The sequence below is a fragment of the Octopus sinensis genome, linkage group LG4 (assembly GCF_006345805.1).
Source record: "Octopus sinensis linkage group LG4, ASM634580v1, whole genome shotgun sequence".
Classification (NCBI taxonomy): Eukaryota; Metazoa; Mollusca; class Cephalopoda; order Octopoda; family Octopodidae; genus Octopus; species Octopus sinensis.
The window spans coordinates 119,875,928-119,899,899 of record NC_043000.1 but is presented as its reverse complement, the minus strand read 5'-3'; the positions used below and the strand labels follow the sequence as shown (position 1 = coordinate 119,899,899).

General features: G+C 36.9%; 1 protein-coding gene across 1 annotated transcript in view; it reads right to left on the bottom strand.

Moving 5' to 3' along the window:
- LOC115210623 (polyribonucleotide nucleotidyltransferase 1, mitochondrial-like) overlaps nucleotides 1–23,972 on the bottom strand; it is a 578,459-nt gene that overhangs the window by 288,673 nt on the left and 265,814 nt on the right. Inside the window, exons 16-17 of the mRNA XM_029779226.2 lie at nucleotides 19,170–19,236; nucleotides 17,518–17,607 (exon numbers count right to left, since the gene is read on the bottom strand). Coding sequence (XP_029635086.2) covers nucleotides 17,518–17,607; nucleotides 19,170–19,236 — 157 coding nt within the window. The remainder of the gene's footprint in view (nucleotides 1–17,517; nucleotides 17,608–19,169; nucleotides 19,237–23,972) is intronic.

Genomic DNA, 23,972 nt, shown 5'->3' with positions numbered 1-23,972 from the left:
CTAAGCGAAGTTAGGCTATTATACCAGTCCAGAAACAAGTCCATGTGAGTCCAAATACTTGAATATATGCTGAGAGATTCTCTTAGCTCGTTTGCTTTCAGACAGTTGATCTCTGTAGTTATTATCAGTGCATTTTGGTGATTTACATAAGAGTTTTGACTGCTATTTCCAGCAGGTAGACATACTTAGTATCACCTTTGATTAATTTTAATATATATATATATATGTGTGTGTGTGTGTACATAGTTGTGATACTCATGTCGGTGGCACGTTGGGCTTCACAGAGGAAATGGCGAAAGACCAAGACCTCTGAGATATGCTGTAGCTGCGAAGACCTGACAAATGAACTAAGTTCATGGCTCGCAGGATGGGCTGCTGTGCTAACGTTAGATCGTAGAGTGACCTGCTGTGCTTGAGGAAACTTATTGAGTCAAGTACGTCAACATCAAAATAAAAATCAAATGGAAATTGTAGTTATGATACCCGTGCCAGTGGCACGTAAAAAGCACCATCCGAACATGGTTGATGCCAGTGCTGCCTTGACTGGCATCCGTGTCGGTGACACATAAAAAGCACCAACCAATCGTGGCCGTTTGCCAGCCACATCTGGCCACAGTGCCGGTGGCATGTAAAAAGCACCTACTAATCTCACAGAGAGGTTGGCGTTAGGAAGGGCATCCAGCTGTAGAAACACTGCCAGATCAGACTGGAGCCTAGTGCAGCCTCCTGGCTTCCCAGGCCCCAGTCGAACCGTCCAACCCATACTAGCATGGAAAACGGACATTAAACAATGATGATGATGATGATGTGTTTGTATGTGTTTGTGTCTGTCTGTGTTTGTGCATGTTCACCAGCACAGTGCGACAAGCAGTGTTGGTGTGTTTACATCCTTTTAATTTAGCAGTTCAGCAAAAGAAACCAATAGAAAGAGTTCCAGGGTTTTAAAAAAAATATAAGAACTGGGTTTGATTCCTTTCACTAAAAATTCTTCAAGGTGGTGCCCCAGTATGGCCGCAGTCTAGTGACTGCAACAAGTAAAAGAATAAAAGAGTAAAAGAATAAAGATGATGATGGTGATGAAGATGGTTACAATAAAATTTTTTGAAAACAATTCCTACAGCTATTTGAACTTTGTATCCCAAAGCTCAGCAAGCACTTTACCAATTAGGCCTTTGTGTTATCTTCCGTTTGAGGATGATGGCAAGTCAATGATGAGGATGAAGATGATGGCGATGATAAAAACTAACATTGATGGTGGAGATTATAATATTGAGGATGACAATACAGAGGACAATAATAAAAAAAAAATGTTATCAAAATTTAAGATTGATGATGATGATGATGATGATCATGGTAGTGATAACGAGAACACTGATGAGGAAGGTGACAATGATGATGACAATGATGATAACGACTGATGGTTGATGATGTCAATAAGAATGATGATGATGATGACAATTGATGACAATGACTGATGATGATGATGATGATGACAAGAACAATTTCAACAATAGTGATGATGACAATGGTGATGATGACGAGAGTAAATGTGAAAAAAGAAAGATTCCCCTGTGAAGGATTTGAACTCCGTACCCTGAGGCCCCTTGTTTTTACCAATTATACTCCTGCTTTATCTTACCTCGATGACAATGACGACACCAACAATGACGAGGGTGATGACGAGGGTAAATCTGATGATGATGATGATGATGATGATGACAACAAAAATATAAAACAAGAAATAAAAAGAAAATGGAAAGTGATTATCTATGGAGGAGGAGACAGATGGTGAAAATAAATGATAGCTTCAGGTGGATTTTGTCTAAAAAAAATAAAAAATAAAATAATAATAATAATGATAAGAATTGATTGGCAGAGAATTGATCTCCATTGGGGGAGGAGTTGGGGAAGCATGTATGCATCAGTAAAATGAAAATTGCTCAGGACTGTGTTGGACAAATGCCAGAAGTTGTGAAACCTACCTCTCTCTTTATGTGTGTGTGTGTGTGTTATATGCACACACACACACACACACGTGTTGCAATATATATATATATATATATATATATATATACACACACACATATATCTATATACACACGCACACATATACATATGCATGTATATATACATACATATACATACATGTATATATATATACATATATGTATATATATATACATATATATATAAAAACATAAATACATATATATATATATATACACACATACATACATGTATATATATATACATATATATATACATACATGTGTGTGTGTGTGTGTGTATATATATATATATATATACACACAAATACATACATGTGTATATATACATATATATATAAAAACATACATATATATATATATATACATACATGTATATATATATACATATATACATACATGTGTGTGTGTATATATATATATATATATACCACACACACACACATATATATATATATATATATATATACACATAACTATAGATATTTACACACACACATCTATGAATCTCTTTCTCTTTTTCCCACTGTCACTTTTGCTTGGAGCTTGTAGGAGAAGAAATATCACAGAATCAACATCCTTTTCAATAGATACTCATTAGTAAGTGATGGGCAGGTAGGCAGGCAGGTAACTATGATTACCAATATTCTAGTACCCTGGTTTCCTCCAAAAATTTTATTAAGAGCAACACGTACAGAGAGAGTTTCCATTAAAAAATTCTTAGAAATCCATTCTGCATTTTGACTCTTTTTTTCCGTTTTCTTCTTTTCTGTTTTTGCATGGCAGCATAATATTGAAATTTTCTGATTATTTTGCCATTTTTTCCCCTTTTCAAAAAAAAATTAAATCTCTCTTTTTATTTTTCTCAGCATGTTTTTTTTCAGTTTGTTTTCTTTTTGTATTTTTTTTGTTTTCAGTGGGAGGAATAATTTTAAAATGGTATAGTCATATAACACGAATGGACAAACAGATAGAAAAGTGTCAAGAACTATATGGAGAGTATTGAAGACATTATGGTCTATTGCACAGCAGTTATACACACGCGTGCACACACACACACACACATACAATCACCACCACTACCACTATGGTCATTATCATTTCAGCATCCACTGTTCCATGCTTGGTCAGAGGAGTTTACTGGAGCAGATTTTCCATGGCTGGATTCGCATCCCATCGACAACCCTCACCTGTTTCCGAGCAAAGTAATATTTCTCCATGGCTAGACATGTTTCCGCAGAATACTGGAAATGAAGGACACTGCTTGTACAACAGTGGCACTCATTTACAACTGTCATGTGATGTCAAGACAAAGGGACACAAACATACACTCACTCACACACATATGTATTTATATGAGTGTGTGTGTGTGGCGTGTGTATGTTCTTTTACTCTTTCACATGTTTTCAGTCATTTGACAGTGGCCGTGCTGGAGCACTGCCTTAAAGGGTGTTAGTCGAAGAAATTGATCCCAGGATTTAATCTATCAGTCTCTTTTGCTGAACCACCAAATTATGGGGATGTAAACACACCAGCATCAGTTGTCAAGTGATAGCAGGGGGAGGAGCAAACACAACCACACACACAAACATATACTTATATATACAATGGGCCTCTTCCAGTTTCCATCTACCAAATCCACTCACAAGCCTTTGGTTGGCCCAAGGCTATAGTAGAAGACGCTTGCCCAAGGTGTCATGCAGTGGGATTGAACCCTGAACCATGTGGTTGGGAAGCAAGCTTCTTACCACACAGCCATGCCTGCACCTATAGTAAGTGCCTTACCACACAGCCACACCTATATATATATATATATATATATATATATATATATACTAATTAACAGCAACAAAGGTAGTATTTATACCAAAAGGTAATCTTGATCTCCAACTTAATGGGGAAACAGTTTTAGAACAGAGAATACTGGGTTATTTATCTTGAAAGGACCCCTCATAAGGACTTTTGGAGTAAAGATGCACTTGAAATAATACACATTGGGTTTCTTTCAGTTTCCATTTACTAAATCCTCTCACAAGGCTTTGGTCAGCCTGCAGCTGTAGTAGAAGACATTTACCCAAGATACCACTCAGTTGAACTGAACCCAAAACCACATAGTTGGGAACCAAACATCTTAACCACCCAGCCATGCCTGCACATATGGGAAATAAAAATCAAGCCCCAGGCTTAAACTGACATTTTACAAAATGAACCTCCATTTGGATATAAGTCAACAGTACAAATTCAGCTGCATTCTCTGCATACGTAGTATAACTTGAGTGTATCATTGTCATCTAATGAAACAAGCAACTAGTTATAAAAATAATGAGATTTCTTAAGAAGTTTCTCAGATTTCAGACTTTACTCTTAAACATAAGTTAACTATAACATCTCTTCATCTTATTTATATTATTTACATTTGACACATATTTGTCCTCATCTAGTTTGTTGTCAACACAACTTTTCAGCTGATATACCCTCCAGCCTTCATCAGGTGTCTTGGGGAAATTCCAAACCTGGGTTCTCACTCCTAAGGTATTTTTCAATGTTTATTATTACTATTATTATTATTCAAGTCACTGCCCGGACTCGAACTTGGAATCTCGGGGTTAGTAGCCCGCGCTCTTAACCACTACGCCATATAGAACTGTATCTTTTCACCTTACCTATTATATTTGAAATGAGATAGTCTGAGAACAGAGCAGAGTGAATGATGTGATCAAAGGGTACCAAAAGCACAAGTTCTGTGGGATTGGATATGTCATAAGGTTCACAAACAACAGGTGGACCCATACAGTTGCTGAGTCCAGGCATGGGCCGTCAGTAATTACCCAGGGTAGGCAGTTAGTGACATTTACGTAGTAAAACACACAAAAAAATAAGTGAAACACAGGCACATGTCTCAGTTGAAGGCAGATCTATTTCTGCCTTTATAGCACATGAAGAAAACGGTGTTGTAGGAGTGTATGCAGCTTGTGTACTACAGCAGTACTATACGTAGCTTAAATATTGAGATTGAAAAGCAGGGGTGAATTATGCCTACCTAATCTACAAAAAAAAATGAAATATTTTTCATTAGTGGCTGTGTGATAAATAGCTTGCTTACAAACCACATGGTTCTGGGTCCAGTCCCACTGTGTGGCACCTTGGGAGAGTGTCATCTACTATAGCCTCGGGCCGACCAAAGACTTGTGAGTGGATTTGGTAGACAGAAACTGAAAGATGCCTGTCGTATGTATGTGTGTGTGTGTATATATATATATATATATATATGTATGTATGTGTGTGCATGTGTTTGTGTTTGTACCCCCACCATCGCTTGACAACCAATGCTGGTGCATTTATGACCCCATAACTTAGTGGTTCGGCAAAAGAGGCCGATAGAATAAGTACTAGGCTTACAAAGAATAAGTCCTGGGGTCGATTTGCTCATCTAAAGGCAGTGCTCCAGCATGGCCACAGTCAAATGACTGAAACAAGGAAAAGAAAAAAGAATAACTATGCATAGTAATCAGAGTAACCTTCATAATTTTACTGAATTAGGTGCTTATTTTGCCATAAAAGGAAAATGCTGCTATCAATCTATTTTACCATGCTTACTCATGCTAATACATCATAAAAAAACAGCTGGTGCTGGTCCCATATAAAAATCACCAGTGATGGTCCCACATAAAAAGCACTGGTGATGGTCCCACATAAAAAGCACTCATGCCAGTACATCATAAAAATAAAACTGGTGCTGGTGCCATGCAAAAAGAACCCCATACACTCGTGTTAGGAAGGGATCCAACCATCAAAACCAACCCGAAACAGACTATGTAACCTGGTGCAAGCCCTGACCTTTCCAGTTCCTGTCAAGCCATCCAACCCATGCCAGTATGAACAACAGTTTGAAATAATGATGATGATGATGATGATGATAATGATAATAATTATGATGAATGCTGCATCTGTGATATTGTTTACCATCGACGCTTGTTATCAGAGGAGCCATATAAACATTTCTATTAACACCCACAACAGACTGTGGACACCAACATTTGTTTTTCACACCTGAGCAATTGGCCAGCACCAAAAAAACTGACATTGTATCATCCAACCACCACTGAATCTTATTGGCGTCACCGTTTTCATCAATGCTGACACCTGGTCTGTCATCACAGTCGTAAAAACAGAACAGCTCCAATTAACATTAATACAGAATGTCAATACCAATAATCGCTACTGAGTGATCACCATCATCATAAAAACTAAGCAAGCATTCTTACTGGCACCAATACCACAAACAACAACAACAACAATTCAACCAACACTAGTATTAATTGAGGGACCATTGTAGTCGTTGTCAATTCTACTAAACTACCATTAATGGTAGCACTACCACCACCACTACTACTACTACTACTACTACTGTTGTAACACTATCAACATGAACATCAGGACATTAGCACTACTACAACCACCACTACCACTACACCAGAAACATTATCATCACTACCAGTCTGACCACCACTACCAAATACACTGCCACCTCTACCACCACCATCACTACCACCACCACTACCACCTACTTCCTCCACCATCATCACTAACACTTACTGCCTCCACCATCACAACTACCAACTACACCACCACTACTGCTTCCACCACCATTACCACCACTGCCACCTCTACCACCACCATCACTACCACTAACACCTACACTACCACTACCGCTTCCACCATCATTACCACCACTACCACATCCACCAAAACCTCCACCACCACTACCAGCACTATAACCTCTACCACTATCAGCAACATCATCATCTTTACCACCACCAACACTACTACAATGATAACGCTGTCACCACCACCAGCAGAGCATTACCACTACAACAACAACCACCACCACAAATACAACCAGCACCACCACTACCACCACCACCACCACAACCACCAGCAGCAGCAGCACTGTCACTCCTGTTTTCATTATAGTTAATGTCCATTTTATCACAGTGTTTTGAGATAGACACTAGACCGGAGGGGGGGGTGCAGGATGGGGGTTGTGTCTAGCAATATTTTGGCACCAGCCCAAGCTAAGTTGGTGCTGGCCGAAGGTAGGTCAGCACTAATCACATGAACAAATGTGTTAATAACATTTTGTGCAGTAGAGCATGCCTAATTAAAACCTAGGTGTTATGGCTAGATTCCACACCCAGCTCGACACCGTTCAGCTGCTAACCAACCAATCATTGTACGATGCACATGCATGGCCTGTAGGAGAGCTGTGTGTGTGTGGGGGGAGGGTGCCTCTCTCTCATTCTCAATATGTGTCGAACCAAATATGCCGTCTCATTACTGGAACAGTTCAACTAAATTGGACTGAGGTGTAAATTGAGATTGAACCGGTCTCCTCTGTTCAAGAATCTGTGTGTTTATTCTCTAAGCTATACTCTTTTACTTGTTTCAGTCATGTGACTGTGGCCTTGCTGGAGCACCGCCTTTAGTCAAACAAATCAATCCCATGACTTATTCTTTGTAAGCCTAGTAATTATTCTCTTTTGCCGAACCGCTAAGCTACGGGGCCGTAAACACACCAGCATTGGTTGTCAAGTGATGTGGGGGGGGGGGACAGTGGCACACAAGCATACACACACACATATATATATATATACACATATATACGACGGGCTTTTTTCAGTTTCCGTCTACCAAATGCACTCACAAAGCTTTGGTCAGCCTGAGACTATAGTAGAAGACACTTGCTCAAGGTGCCATGCAGTGGGACTGAACCTGGAACCATGTGGTTCGTAAGCAAGCTACTTACCACACAGCCACTCCTACGCCTAACAAACTTTTCATGTAATTCACAGAGACAGACATACACACACATAAACATGCACACACACAGAGAAAGACATACACACACATATCACACACTACATTAGTGATAACAGACTGAAGAAAAAGAACTCAATACCTTAATACATAAGTGTTCATGCACATTTATACCATTGGTTCTCAACCATTTAAAAATTTTTTTGCCTATGGACCCCTTTGGATCCTGTTGTACTCAGAGCATGGCACCTTGTTATGATGTTCATATACACATCTGGCGCAAAATGGTATTACACAAAAAACAAGTTGGTTATGAACACAGAACACACTCCATACTACTATTCGGACGTAGGTACAAAACTCAGTAGGAGTGGCTGTGTGGTAAGTAGCTTGCTTACCAACCACATGATTCTGGGTTCAGTCCCACTATGTGGCATTTTGGGCAAGTGTCTTCAACTATAGCCTCAGACCAACCAGAGCCTTGTGAGAGGATTTGGTAGACGGAAACTGAAAGAAGCCCGTCGTATATATGTGTGTGTATGTGTGTGTGTGTGTGTGTGTATGTTTGTGTGTCTGTGTTTGTCCCTCCAACATCGCATGACAACCAATGCTGGTGTATTTACGTCCCCGTAAATTAGCGGTTCGGCAAAAAGAGAACGATAGAATAAGTACTAGGCTTACAAAAAATAATTCCCTGGGTCGATTTGCTCATCTAAAATGCGGTGCTCCAGCATGGCCACAGTCAAATGACTGAAACAAGTAAAAGAGTTAAAAGAGAAAAAGAGTATCCACCTTTCAACTACCGACTGCAAAACCAACACACATCATCGAACTAACACAGTAAACTAACACAGTCCAACTAACACCATCAACTACACCTTGACAGTTCAGACAGTTCTTATTTATTGAAATCCGATAGTCCACTTTCAGTCACATGGGGGTGTTCAGGATCCTCCCACAACACACCCTCATAGCCATTCAATGTCTAAAAGCTCCCTATTATATTTTAATGCTTAGATATCATTAGGAATTGATTAACCCTTTACCATCTAAACCAAGCCATATTCAACCCAAATATGCTACCTGTTTTATGATTCAAACCAGCCAGATCCAGCCTATCACACCTACCATCCAATGTTATGCTAAAAATATACAATCATATCATAGAAATCTTTAAGCTACTAGATAATGCATGATTAATTAAAACAATGTGAATAAATAAGCATTACATTTGATGGAATACTCTGAATGCTAAAGGGTTTAAACATTTTGTGTATTGTGGAAGTATAACCAGTTTATTGCACATGTATGTATATCTATAATATAAATCTATAATATAAATCCCGTTCTGTCGTGTGGGTGAAAGATTATAACGGCTGTATTTTTCAACTGATTTTCTCCAAACTGGGAACATATATTACTTATGTTCCAGAGATGGTTTTAGACTATTAAAATTTTTTACGTAATAAGTAACAGGCCCCCTGGGGAAAAAACACCTGTCCTGGGTTACATGGAGAAAGGAGGTGACTCCTCGTGAAGTAACTTTCAGAAATTGATTGCCTCCATTACATTCATTGGTCATAAAAATAAAATAATATTTACTTCTGGTCTTCTAGCATCAGTGATGTCTATATCTCACTATCTATCTTTATATAAATCTTTATCCATCTCTATCTATCTCTCTGTATCACTCTATATCTCATCTATCTATCTATATCTATCTTATTTGTCTAACTAGCTAGCTCGCTCTCTCTCTCTTCCTCCCTCCCTCTATATCTCACTCACTCTCTATTGACTTCACTTTCATTTTTCGGATGCCATTGTTTTCTCTTTAAGTTCAATCATTATTGTTTTCACTAAGTTTTCAATTGCTATTTACAAACACCGATGACAAATTACTGACAGAAAGAAGTTCACAATTACTGATGAAAGTAATTTCATACATAATTTACTGACAGAAGTAACTTCAAAATTTTCACTTAAATCTGTACAGTTAGTTAATTTCCCTACAAATTTCTTATTTACTTCAGCAACAGTTTTGTGTTTTTCTGTTAACAGCTTTTTTTCTGGTTCCTTCAATACTGGTTCTTTAGTTCACTGACAAATTTTGCTTCAACCTGTATAATTATTTATTTTCAGTAAAAATTTATGTACTTTCTGCCTGTTGTATAAAGAAATATAATTTCCATTACACAGTTATTTTCATTGTTTACTATCTTCTGCACCTGTATATAACTATGTCTAGAAAGTAAGTGTCAAACTTGTCTACAATGTCAAGGTCATCCAAAAGAATGTCTCTGTCCAGGAAAAAGAGACAGTTGCAGAAAGGAAAGCACACCAAGAAATGAACAGACTGTGCACTACAAAATCCAGAGCATCTCAAAGTGATGAATAGAGGTACGCACAGCTGAGAAGAAATAGGATCTCCACTGCAGAGCAAAGAGCATTTGCAACAGCTCAAAGAAGCAACTCTAAGCATTTCGCCCGGCATGCTAATGATTAGCTCACCGCCCCTTTCTATATTATTGGCATAATGACCCTTCCCAAAAACCAAGTATTAAACTTGTGCAAAAACTAGTCAGATATTAAAAACAAAGAAGAAAATTTCAAATGAAAACCTCAAAGCACAAACCTGTCACTTGTCAGTTACAGTGTTACTAATTACCGTACGCTCATGTTTTCAATTCCCTTTTGTTTTAAATATAAACGACCAAGTGCTTCATCTGTAAACTTAACCCAGAAAGTAATCCCTTTGAATCAGGAGAATCGTGTCAGCCTCAGAGCTACAGGGAGGCTTTCTATGTTGCGGTTTTTTTTTTGATAATGTTTAACATAAGAAAATATCACACATCTGTGTGTGTGTGTGTCTATGTGTGTCTGTGTGTGAATGTAGGGGCTGTAGATTGTAGAAGGCCAGGTTGTTGAAGAAGAAATCACTAAATTAAAAACTATGATTTCTATCCCATCAGAGGCACAGTGCATGTTTAAACCAGAACCCTGCACTGACTAATGATGGTGGTGGTGGTGGTAGTGTGGTGATGCTGGTGTTTGTGGCAATGACAGTGATGGTGGTGGTGGTGTGTTTCTGTGTATGTGAGTGTTGTGCACATCTGCATGTGTATGAGTGCATGTGTCGTGTGGCATGCATTTTGAAATGTATTCCTTTGAATAATGCGCATGTGTGTTTCTGTGTGTGCAGAGAATGTAGCTGTTTAAAATATGCATCTTTCTGTTTAAAATGCATATGTTTGTGCACATGCATATTAGTTTGAAAACAGCACTTGTTTAAAAATCATTCATATTCACTTAAAAATCCTGTGTGAGTTTAAAAAGGATTGTGTATTTGTGTGTGTGTGTTTGAAAAGGATGTACATGTGTAAGTGTGCAACATGTGTTTTGCACTGACTTAGTGAAGTGATACATGGTAAATTATATAAGTTGAATCTCATACATGATTACAAAAAAATGCTTCATATACTCTCTTTATTTTGTTTCAGTCATTTGACTGTGGCCATGCTGGAGCACCACCCTTGGTCGAGCAAATCGATCCCAGATCTTATTCTTTGTAAGCCCAGTACTTATTCTATCAGTCTCTTTTGCTGAACCGCTAAATTATGGGGACGTAAACACACCACCATCAGTTGTCAAGCAATGTTGGGGGGACAAACACAGACACACAAACATATACACACACATGCATATATAAAAACATATGTACGATGGGCTTCTTTCAGTTTCCGTCTACCAAATCCACTCACAAGGCTTTGGTCAGCCCGAGGCTATAGTAGAAGACACTTGCCCAAGGTGCCACGCAGTCGGACTGAACCCAGAACCATGTGGTTTGTAAGCAAGCTACTTACCACACAGCCACTCCTACGCCTATATGTCGCAGTGTTGCTAATGAAATTCTTCACCGATTTACAGAGCCATTCAGTCACAGGAAAATAGCGAAAGTCATCTTGGATGTGAAAGAAGGAAACCAATGCGACCTTCAGTAGGTTACAATTTATAGGGAGCAACTGCAGGCCACTCAAATCAATGAAACATCAAATACCAACACACATATGTGCAAGCACACACACATAGATAGATAAACAGAAAATTCTGAAATACAAAGTAAATTAAAGCAAACGAGATGCAGTACATGTACATATACAAACACAGATGTGCCTATGGTGAGACTTGACACATAAGTTTGATCTAATAAAAGTAGAAACTAGAACAAAATATTCAAAAACACACAAGATCACACATATATATATAAAAGTGTCTGCGTATATCTCACATGCATGCATGCATGCACACACATACATGCAAACACAGAATTTTTCCTAAGGATTTCTTGATATTCCCCTATTAACCCATCGAGTTCAATTTGGAGCATTAACATTCCTAAATCTATTAGCATTTCATTAGCATTTCAAAGACATCTCAGCTCCAAAACTCTAAAGGAAATTATAACAAAATGGCAGGCTATCAGGTTATCAAACATTTTGCATTCAATCGCAAAGGATCATGGGAGTACTGATGATATTTTTCTTGTTTTTCTTTTTGATTATTTTTTTTACCAATAGCAGGTTTAAAAAATTAATACTCAAATCTGGTAGTTTTTGTAGCTACTTTCACAAGAATTGTATCTCTAAGTTGAACTTTGGCTGAAGCATATACTTTTGAAAAAAAATCACCATTAATATTTTTGTAATATTTTTGTACTATTTTACATAGAATTGTAGCGTTGTCAACAATCATTTTTCTGTTTATTTCCTTTGCATGTTTTTCTACTTATTTTTTGCAGTAAACAACGGTAATGTTTTTACTTGTATCACTAATATTACTGTCTGATTTCAGAAGTCTACAACTGAATCTCTAAGCAAGTGTTGCTTGAAGAACTAACAGACGGAAGAAGAAGCATAGGATTCCCAAATCTGAGCTTTAAGGACCAATGTAAAACTACTCTGAAAGAGTTCTTTACTGACGAAGGAAAATAAGAAGAATCAGCAGAGAAGCACAACAAATGAAGACCAGCTGTGCACGGAGGATCCAAAGTTCATGAAGATACCTGCATTCAGCATGTTAAAACGGTAACACAACAATGTAAATCAATGTTTCTCAACTATTTTTACCTATGGACCACCTTGATTACTATTTTACTCAGGTAGATCCTCCAGCTATTCAATGTTATCTTTTTTGGGGTTTTTTTTTTGGTTGATATTGTTTGCATCCCATCTCACTGATATATGAGTTTTTCTCAACCATTTTTTACCAATGGGTTCATTGGACCCCTTTGATTCCCATTTTATTTGGCTAGACCCTCAAAGCCATTCAATGTTTAACCCTTTAGTGTTCACATTATTCTGCCAAAATTAATGCTTTTTTATCCACATGGTTTTGAACTAATCATGCATTATCTTGTAGCTATGAGATTTTGATGAGGTAACTGTTAATTTCTAAAAAATATATTGTAGGGTCGGTGTGAGAGACCAGATCTAGCCAGTTCGAACATAAAACAGGTAGAATACTTTTGGCTGGATATGGCCGGTTTAAATGCTAAAGGGTTAAAAAAAATTCTAATATATCTTTATAATTAAATATTATTAGGAACTGTATAAAAAAATCGTTCAAATGTTTTGCATATTGCAGATAAATTTTAACAAAATAACTTACATGGACCTTCAAGGATCACAAGGACCTTGCTGAAGAATTACAGATGCAAATGTTCCTTCTGCCTCAATATTGCTCAACTGCAATCATGGTTAAAAATCATAGGACTTAGCCAAGAAAAACACTGTTCAGGAAGAAGTTAAGTGAAGGGGTTGAATATAAGAGGTGTAGGAGTGGTTGTGTGGTAATTAGCTTGCTTACAAACCATATGGTTTCAGGTTCAGTCCCACTGCATGGCACCTTGGGCAAGTGTCTTCTACTACAGCCTTGGGCCGACCAATGTCTTGTGAGTGGGTTTGGTTGATGGAAACTGAGAGAAGCTCGTCGTATATATGCATATATATATATATGTGTGTGTGTGTGTATATATGTATATATATGTATATATATATGTATGTGTGCGCGTATATGTTTGTGCATCTGTGTTTGTTCCCCCAACATCGCTTGACAACCGATGCTGGTGTGTTTACGTCCGCATAACTTAGCGGTTCGGCAAAAGAGGCCGATAGAATAAGTACTAGGCTTACAAAGAATAGGTCCTGGGGTTGATTTGTTCGACTAAAGAAAAAGGTGGTGCTCCAGCATGGCCACAGTCAAATGACTGAAACATGTAAAAGACAGTAAAAGAGAATCAGAAATGAACAAAGAAGTTTCTGTCCCTGAAATACTGTCAACCAATGACAAAATGGACAGACACAACTATCGGGTTTACAGTCATCGTCATCATTGCCGCTGCTGCCTTCCTCCCCACTTCTTCTTCCCCCTCTTCCATTCCCTCCCAAAATCTCTCTTTTATTCACTGAAAATACTGCAAAAGTTAAACAGGAGCCTAAAGATTTGTACTTGGTACTTGAATTTTATGTCCGTATGCAAAAGTTCATGAATGTATGTACATGCGTGCATGCATGTATGTGTGTGTGTGTGTTCTGCATGTATGCACACATGCATCGCCACTGCCATTAAACATCTGCTTTCCATGTCGACATGGGTTGGATGGTTTGACAAGAGCTGTAAAGTCAAAGGGCTGCACCAAGCTCCAGTCTGTTTTGACAAGGTTTCTATGGCTGCATGCCCTTCCTAACACCAACCACTATATACAGTATACCAGGTACTTTTTACATCTGCTTTCCATGTTGGCATGGGTTGGTCGGTTTGGCAGGAGCTGGAAAGTCGAAAGGCTGCGCCAAGCTCCAGTCATCTGTTTTGACATGGTTTCTATGGCTGCATGCCCTTCCTAACACCAACCACTATATAGAGTGTACCGGGTACTTTTTACATGGCACCAGCATAACTGTCTTTTTATGAGGCACCAACACAGGTGTTTTTCAGGTGATACTGGCACAAGTTGCTTTGTATGTGGTGCCAGCACAGGTGCTTCTCATGCAATGCCTGCACTGGTGCTTTCTGTGTGGTACTGTCATGGGTGATATTTAAACAGCACTGGCATGGGTGCTCTTTATATGATGATCACCTGTTTTTGCCTCTCTGTCACAATCTAGCCTTTCATCATCTGGCACAAGATCCCCTCCTCCAATGCCCCCCACCCCTCTCAAAGATTCCTTGTCTTGCAAGTTACTTGGTGACCCTGCTGGTGCCACATAAAAAGCATCCAGTCCACACTGTTAAGTGGTTGGCACTTGGAAGGGCATCAGGCTGTAAAAAAAATCATGCCAAAACGAACCTCAGCTGTGCTAGTACCATGTAAAAAACACTGAGTCCACTCTGCAGAGTGGTTGGCATTAGGAAGGGCATCCGTCCGTAAAAAACCCTGCCAATACAGACACAGTAGCGTGGAGTAGTCTTCTACCTGGCCAGCTCCTGTCAACTGTCCTACCCATACATGCATGGAAGATGGACATTAAACGATGATGACGATGACAATGATGATGATGATGATGACGATGATGAAGATGACGATGATGATAACGATGATGATATGATGATGATGAGAACGATGACAACGATGATGATGACAATGATGATGGCAATGATGATGAGAACGATAACAACGATGATGACAATGACAATGACGATGATGACGGCAATGATGATGATGATGATGACGACGACGACGACAACGACGATGATGATTTCTAGCATGAGGGTCTGTGATTTGTTGATTTGTGACTTTCCGTTAATAAGAAAGTTTTCCATTCTGGGTTTATTATGTTATATACTAGCAGAGAGTTAGTGATTAAGTGCTAGCATGTGTTATGTGTCCTGTTTTATGAGTTTTTTTGTTTTTTTTGCAAAAGTGTATTAATCTACTCTGAAGTTAGGATGTATTTGGTTCTAGCAGTATAATGAAAACTACCAAACTTAACTATTCAATAATTTTTAAACCAGCACTGAGTAGAAAAAACGAAAAAAAAAAAAACTACAAAGGAAAAAATACCCAACACTCACACGATTCTTTGTGATCCAACACAAACCATGGGAACATATGCCATTCTATTATCATTCGATTCTGAGGATGGAGCTGAGAGAGCTTTGAAACGTTAATGAATTAATGGATTTAGGAATCCTAATGTTCCAAATTAAACATAAAGAACTGTTTTAAAGTTTTGTTTTAAAGGAAATATGAAAAAAAAAATCGTTAATAAACAGACGATCAAACTCAAACATAGCCGTGTCTTTAATATGACATGTTGAAAATACAAGCAGTTTGCAAAATATATATATATACATATATAAATCAACATGTGCATGTGGGTGTGTGCATGCAAGCACAACATACACACATACATGCATGCATGCACATACATTCATAAAGTTTTGCACACAGACATAAAATACGAGGGAATATGTCAAAATTGTCAAACTTGACAAGTACCAAGCACAAATCTTTAGGCCCGTGTAAGTTTTGCAGTATTTTCAGTCAATAAAAGAGAGCTTTGAGGAGGGAGAGGAAGATGGTGGGGAGGAAGGAGAAGGAAGAGGAAGGCAATGAGGGGAGGAAGGGAGGTGCTGAAGGAGGATGGAAGGAGAGAAAGGGAGACGGAGAAAAGGGCTGGGTATGTAAGTAGGCAGGTAACTGGTTAGGTGGGTGATTGGATGGAATGATGGATAGATGAGCAAATAGATAAATAGATAGACAGACAGATATACCGATACATGCATAAATAGAACAGAAAGTTGGATTTGGAGAATCAAGCAAAACTTGTGGTAGGTGCTCCAGCTGAGGAACTGGCTATCAGATCTCATACCAATTAGATTATGATGTAATTCAATGTGACTATGCATCTGAAAATCCCGGATGCACAAACAGTACTATTTTAATAACTTTAGTAATAAGCAAGGAACCAAGAGATTTGAGATGCAAAAGAAGATTTAATACTTTCATATGGTCACAGCTGTTTCATAATTTATTCCAGTTACATCATTAATTTCAAATCATATGTACATTTATAGTATATTTAGCACATAGTTATATGTATACACAATATATGTACATAGACAGTGAAATTAATAACATCATTATCATTGTTAATTAATGCCTGCTTTTCATGCTGGCATGGGTTGGATGGTTTGACTGAAGACTGGCAAACTGGAAGGCTGCACTAGATTGTACTAAATATACTATGAATGTACATATACTTTGAAATTAATGATGAAACTGGAGTAAATTATGAAACAGCTGTAACCATACAGAAGTATTAAATCTTTTCTCTCACAGATTTCTGTAACCATACTGAAGTATTAAATCTTTTCTCTCACAGATCTCTTGGTTTTAAGCTTATGATATATGTGAACAGAGAAACACAAACCAACAGATAGATCCATATACTCTGCTTGATGTTTTCTCTTTCACCTGCTTGCAAAACTAAACATATTAATACAAAACCACAGACTTGTATAGACATTCTCTTCCATTTCTCTCATTCTCTCTCCCTCTCCCTCTCACACACACACATACATGTCACAAAACCATGTACAGTGTAACTGAAGCAAAAGATTTACAAGCAGACATTCTGTCTATCAAAGAGAGAATAAGTACTAAACATAACAGAAACTGAAGCATAACAAAAATTACCATTTGACTCCAAGACTTCTGAGGTAAGACGTATGGTAAAGGGGTATTCTTCCGGTATGATAGCCTGCAACCCTTTTTCAGCCAAGTCACCTGTGCAAATTAGAAGAAGAAAATAAATATTCTTTACAATATCATATGTACCACAATAAAAGCTAACCCTAGTATAAAAGATGACACCAAAAACTTAACCCTTTAGCATTTAAACTGGCTATATCTAGCTAAAATACCCATCATGTATTGAGGTCAATGGTTGGTGTAATGACAAACACCTTTCCCCTAAAATTGTTATCTCTTATCCCAAGATTTGAAGGAATATGAATTCCATCAAGATCAACTTTGTCTTTCATTCTTCTGGGATTGATAAAATAAAGGAGCAGTCAAGTACTAGGTTGGTGTGATTGACTAAGACCCCACCCCTAAAATTGCTGACCTTATGCCAAGATTTGAACTCACTTTTATTATTTTAATTATGGCAATGAAATGGCAGCATCATTGGTGTGTTGGAAAACATGCTTTGCAGTATTAAATTCAACCACTTTATATTCAGAATTTAAAATCTTGCCACAGTCATTATTTCAAAGTTGATGTAGAGTACCAAGTACTTGACTAAAAACCCTTACCCTCACAATTGCTGGCCTTGTGCCAAAATCACAAATTATTATTATCTCTGCCTTAGTGAAGGAGGAGGTATTGTTTACAGTCGTATTTGTTTGTTTGCTTGTTTGTTTGTCCATGAACAAGATAGCTCAAGAACTGCAGGATAGATTTGGATGACACTTTCAGGGATGTTTGGCCTCGTGACTGGCACGAACTGATTAGATTTTGGGATCAATCTGGTACCGGACAAGGATTCTGGATTATTTGTTATATTTACTTTACATGATTACGATCTTACGATGACTTTCAAGTCTTTCGCAATTATGTGCCTTTAGGTGCTTTCAGATGTTTTATTTTCGTTTCTCTATTATTAATTTTACTCGCATCTCTCTCAGTAGAAACTGATGGATAAAGAAATCAAACTACATAAACAAACGGCAGCAAAACCATTCAGAAATTGATTAACACTAACATATTTTTATAATATATATGAGATATTATACATGCATATGAACACTTTACAGTATACTTACATATATACATACATCTATACATTGATCTAAAACATCAGGAACACGAAAGGAAGGCCGGGATTTGAGAGAAGAGAAAACCGAAAGGTCTCATGCTGTTCATTTGAAAATTCCTGAGTAGGACTTATTATTATTATCCCCACCCTAGAAACTATTTTCAATGGTGAATTTGTTAACTTTGGCTTGTGTTAGATAAAGGCAAACTAATCATTACTATGTGCAAAGATGGGTCCTTGCTCAGTTTTAACACATTAAAAACTATTTTTCCTGAATAAACGCTGCTGAAATTAAGGTGCACTCAATACATTTTGGATGCCTCTTTATGGCATCTAAAATGTTATATATTTAATCACCCATGAGCTTTGAATCAAATTTGCAACATCAGCCAAAGTTACCCTGTAAAAATTTTGAGATCTGTTTTTAAAATTTTACATCGATTGTATGCATCTGCAAATTTAGGAAATATTTCACAAGTTCTTATCTGGGTTTGCAGTTATAGTATTGAAGAGTATAAATTTTAAGTACCATGTCCAATTTCTCGTCTTCCAATGCTAGATAGCCGGCCAGTATCATTCGTGGCATATGGTGGAAACTGAAATGGAAAGAATGTGGTGAGTTAAAAAATAAAATTATTGAAAGTATAGAGGAAAGATTCAAAGGGTTAAATGAAAATCTGAGCTGAAATCTCATTATCTTTTGTTCTTTTACTTGTTTCAGTCATTGGATTGCAGCCATGCTGGGGTACCATCTGGAAGGGGTCAGTCGACCAAATCTATTCCAGTATTTATTCTTTATTCGAATTCCACCAAGGTCGACTTTGCTTTTCATCTTTTTCAGGGTCGATAAATTAAGTACCAGTTGCCTCCTGGGGCCAATCTAATTGACTGGCCCCCTCCCCAAAAATTTTGGGCCTTGTGCCTAGAGTAGAAAAGAATATTTATTCTTTATTTTTTATTTGCATTTTTGAGGTTTTTTTGTTTTGTTTTTTGGGGGTTTTTTTGTGGGAGCAGGGTCTGGTACTTATTCTCTCAGTCTCTTTTGCAGAATTGCTGTGTTATGGGAATGTGAATAAACAAACACCTGCTGTCAAATGATGATAGGGACAAACATGATATAAACACAAAGACATACAGATGCCCACACAGATATATATATACATATATACACATGCACACACACACACACATATATATACATACACACAATGGGCTTCCTCTCAGTTTCCATTTACCAAAGTTCAGTCATGAGGCATTGGTCATCCCATGGCTATAGTAAAAAAAAAACAATTGCTCAAGGTACCACACACAGAGATTGAACATGCCGCCATATGGCTGCCAAGTGAGCTTCTTAACCACACAGCCACACCTGTCTCCATTAGATGAAAAATAAAGCAAGATTTCACAAGATCAAAATTTCATCAGAATTTCATGTAAAACAAAACGAAAAAAATGTGTTTTAAAAGTTCTATTCTAAATACCAGCTTAATATATTGATAAATAAATTTAAAGTTATTTGCTTCGTTAATCTCCACCGAACTCTCACCCAGCACCCCCAATTTTTGATTAATTTCAAAATTACTGAAGCAAATGAACAGTATAATCTCATTAGAAATATGGTCACAAGAGGGTCAATTAATCTCTCTGTTACTTTCCGGCTATTTACCTAGAACATCTTTTAGTTGAATCTAAGGAGAAAGCAAATCTTTGCTAATAATTCCATCAAGAACCTCTTCAATGAGAAGTGAAAAGTGAACGAGTGAGAACAGCCTTAGCCAAAGTGTTGTTGGAGATATTTATGTTACACTAACAGACACACTTATCATCACAGTTTGACATAAATATTGAAAATATAAACACACACAGATGTATATGTGGGCACACACTTATCACAAGAATAGAGGCCAACTTATAAGAATGTGGTAGACTTCTTTCAGATTTCCCTAATAATTAATTTCACCTTTTGTGTTCCTGTCTACCTTACATTTTATTTGTCAAATCTCCAAGCATCTTCACATATATGTGTGTGCATGTATACAAACACACACACTGATAGATAAATTATGAACAAACAATGTCTTCCTTTGAAATGCAATTTAACACTTTAGGTGGCAAGCCATCTGAAAGCACTTTTCATACAATGGCACAAAAGTTATGTATTTTAAAAGGTTTATTTAAATTAAAAGGGTCCGTTATAATTTAACGTAAAAACTATTTGTTAAATTATGCTCCGAACATCAACTTCATAGCACAATGGTACAAACGTTATATATTTTAAAAGGCTTATTTAAATTAAAAGGTTCCGTTATAATTTAACGTAAAATCTATTTGTTAAATTATGCTCCAAACATCAACTTCATAGCACAATGGTACAAATGTTATGTATTTTAAAAGGTTTATTTAAATTAAAAGGTTCTGTTATAATTTAACATAAAAACTATTTGTCAAATTATGCTCTAAACATCAATTTCATAGCACAATGGTACAAAAGTTATGTATTTTAAAAGGTTTATTTAAATTAAAAGGTTCTGTTATAATTTAATATAAAAACTATTCGTCAAATTATGCTCCAAACATCAACTTCATAGCAAAAGAATTGGTTACTTCACTAAATCCCATCCATCTTGTTCAAATTGTCAAAATATTGGGTTGTCCGGAAAGTTTGTGCCAATATATAGTAGCTTAACCTTTCAACTTATTTTAGAACATGGTTGAGTCCATGAAATAGGAAAGATGGATACAAATTTTGCAATAAAATGGTTCATATTTGGTTGATTTAAAATGTAATGGCAAGTATTTATTGACCTTTTTGTTTCCTTTAAAAATCGGCATGAACTTTCCGGACAACCCAATATATTGAAACACATAAGTTACTTTATATTCAGAAATATTACCACAGAAGTGTTGGTAGCACAAAAAAAGCACCCAGTGCACACTCTAAAGAGGTTGGCATTAGGAAAAGCATCCAGCCAAAGAAATCATGCCAAAGCCAAACTATTGGAGTAGGACAATTAAAGCGGCGAGCAGGCAGGAACGTTAGCACAAAGGGCAAAATGCTTAGCAGTATTTCACCTGTCTTTACGTTCTCAGTTCAAATTCTGCCGAGGTCGACTTTGCCTTCCATCCTCTCGGGGTCAATAAATTAGGTACCAGTTGAGTACTGGGGTCGATCTAATCGATTGCCCCCCACCTCCCCCCAAAATATTGGGCCTTGTGCCTAGAATAGAAAAGATCTGGAGTAGGTCGCAGTTCTTAACTCATCGGATCCTTGTCAAGCCATCCAACCCATACTACAGCATGAAGATGGGCATTTTCTTCTCTTATATATATATGTATGTATATATATATATACACACACACGAGGGCTTGAAGAAAAGTTCCTGGCATTAAGGGTATCACGAAACGCCTGGTTGGAGGCCCAGCCTTCTAGTTCTTTTACAGGGCTTAGAAAAACTGAAGGACTGCTGCACTCTATGTATGAATCTGAGAGGAGAATACATTGAATAAAATCATAATTAACTAAATCCTCTTGTATTTTGCTTTATACAAAACCAGAAACTTTTCAGTACCCACTTGCACACACGCACACACACAAACACATGTGTGTGTGTGTGTGTATATATATATATATTGCCTGTTATATATATTATATTACTTTTATAATTTACTTCATCTTTACTTTTTAATTGTCACTTTAATTTTAACTTTCCTATGATATACAATTTTCAAGATGGTGTAATTTAGTTGTTCATCTTGAACTGATAAAAGTTTTTTTTCAAATATTTCATGTATAAGTGTGTATATATATTATATATATATATATATATATATATATATATATATATATAGTGGTATAAATATCAACACAATTTTTTCCCCTTCCTCCCTTATTTTTCTTTTTCTTTTTTTGTTTCTCTCCCCTTCTCCAAACACTCAGACACACTCACACACACACAAACACACATGGACACACACACAGACACACCTCCACAAAAGGATCATAAAAAGTGGAAAGAATTCTTAAACCCAAAAAAGCATTTGACCATTCTCACAATGATAAAAGGAAATATAATTTATGGCCTACCTCCCCGCCACCACACACTCAGTGACACTGTGAAGTGGTCAAAGCTGAAATTCTTAGAACCCCCTTGGAGTCAATATTATGGCCTACCTCCCAGCCACCACACACTCAGTGACACTGAAGTGGTCAAAACTGAAATTCTTAGAACCCCCTTGGAGTCAATATTCTGTCCAGCAGACCAAAAAAATTCTTTCCTTCTTCTTCCTTCTCCCTTCCCCTCTTTCTCTTTAGCACTCACCTCAGATACAAACACACACACACACACACACATACATACACATACACACATGTTCTCTCTCTCACTTTCTCCTCATCCACCTCACCCTCTTGTACTGTCTTATATTCCTCCCCACCACTAGGAAACTCTATAAAATGATTAAAATTCCCCACAAAGGAACTTATTTTGATTTGAAAACCCCACTAGAATGGGAGAAAGCACTAATGATCTAAGTGATATGATATATATATAAAAAATGTAATATATAGATAAATATCTGTAAATATAAACCATCGGATCTTCTGATTACCTCATTTCTTCTAATATATAATACCTGTACATCATCTCCAAACCTTCCAATACACATATATATATATACATACATACATATATATATGTGTATATATACAGATACATATATATATATAAATATATGTGTGTATATATACAAAAAGCAATAAAGATTCAAGTTAATTTAAATGAATTTACTTGAATATGGTACCTAACTTAGATGCACCAAAAAAAACTATACTGTTTTAACAATACAGTAATGTGGGGTGATTATAAGCGAGAAAGAAGCAACAAGAATGGATAGGTTTTTAGTACAATCGTTTCATACAAGGACAGGCTTTATTAAAAGTTGCAAAAATTACAGCATATAACGTGTCCCGTACTCATCAGCTAAAATACATGTGAGTTCTCTAGACATCCTAGTGGTTGAGGCTATACTCATGAAGTAATGTAGATAATTAAGTAACATAAACAGATTTCCAAAGTTCATTAAAGTTCTTTAAAGATGATGTACAGTCTTATCACAGAATTTAAAAAAAGTTTTAATAGCATCACAGAGAAGGTGACCTAATCCATAGTGCACATATGAATTTCCAGAGATATGAGGAGGGATTACATACTCACAGACGTATATATGTGTATATATATATATATATATATATATATACACACACACACACACATACATATATATATGTATATATAAATATATATATATATATATACATATATATATACACACA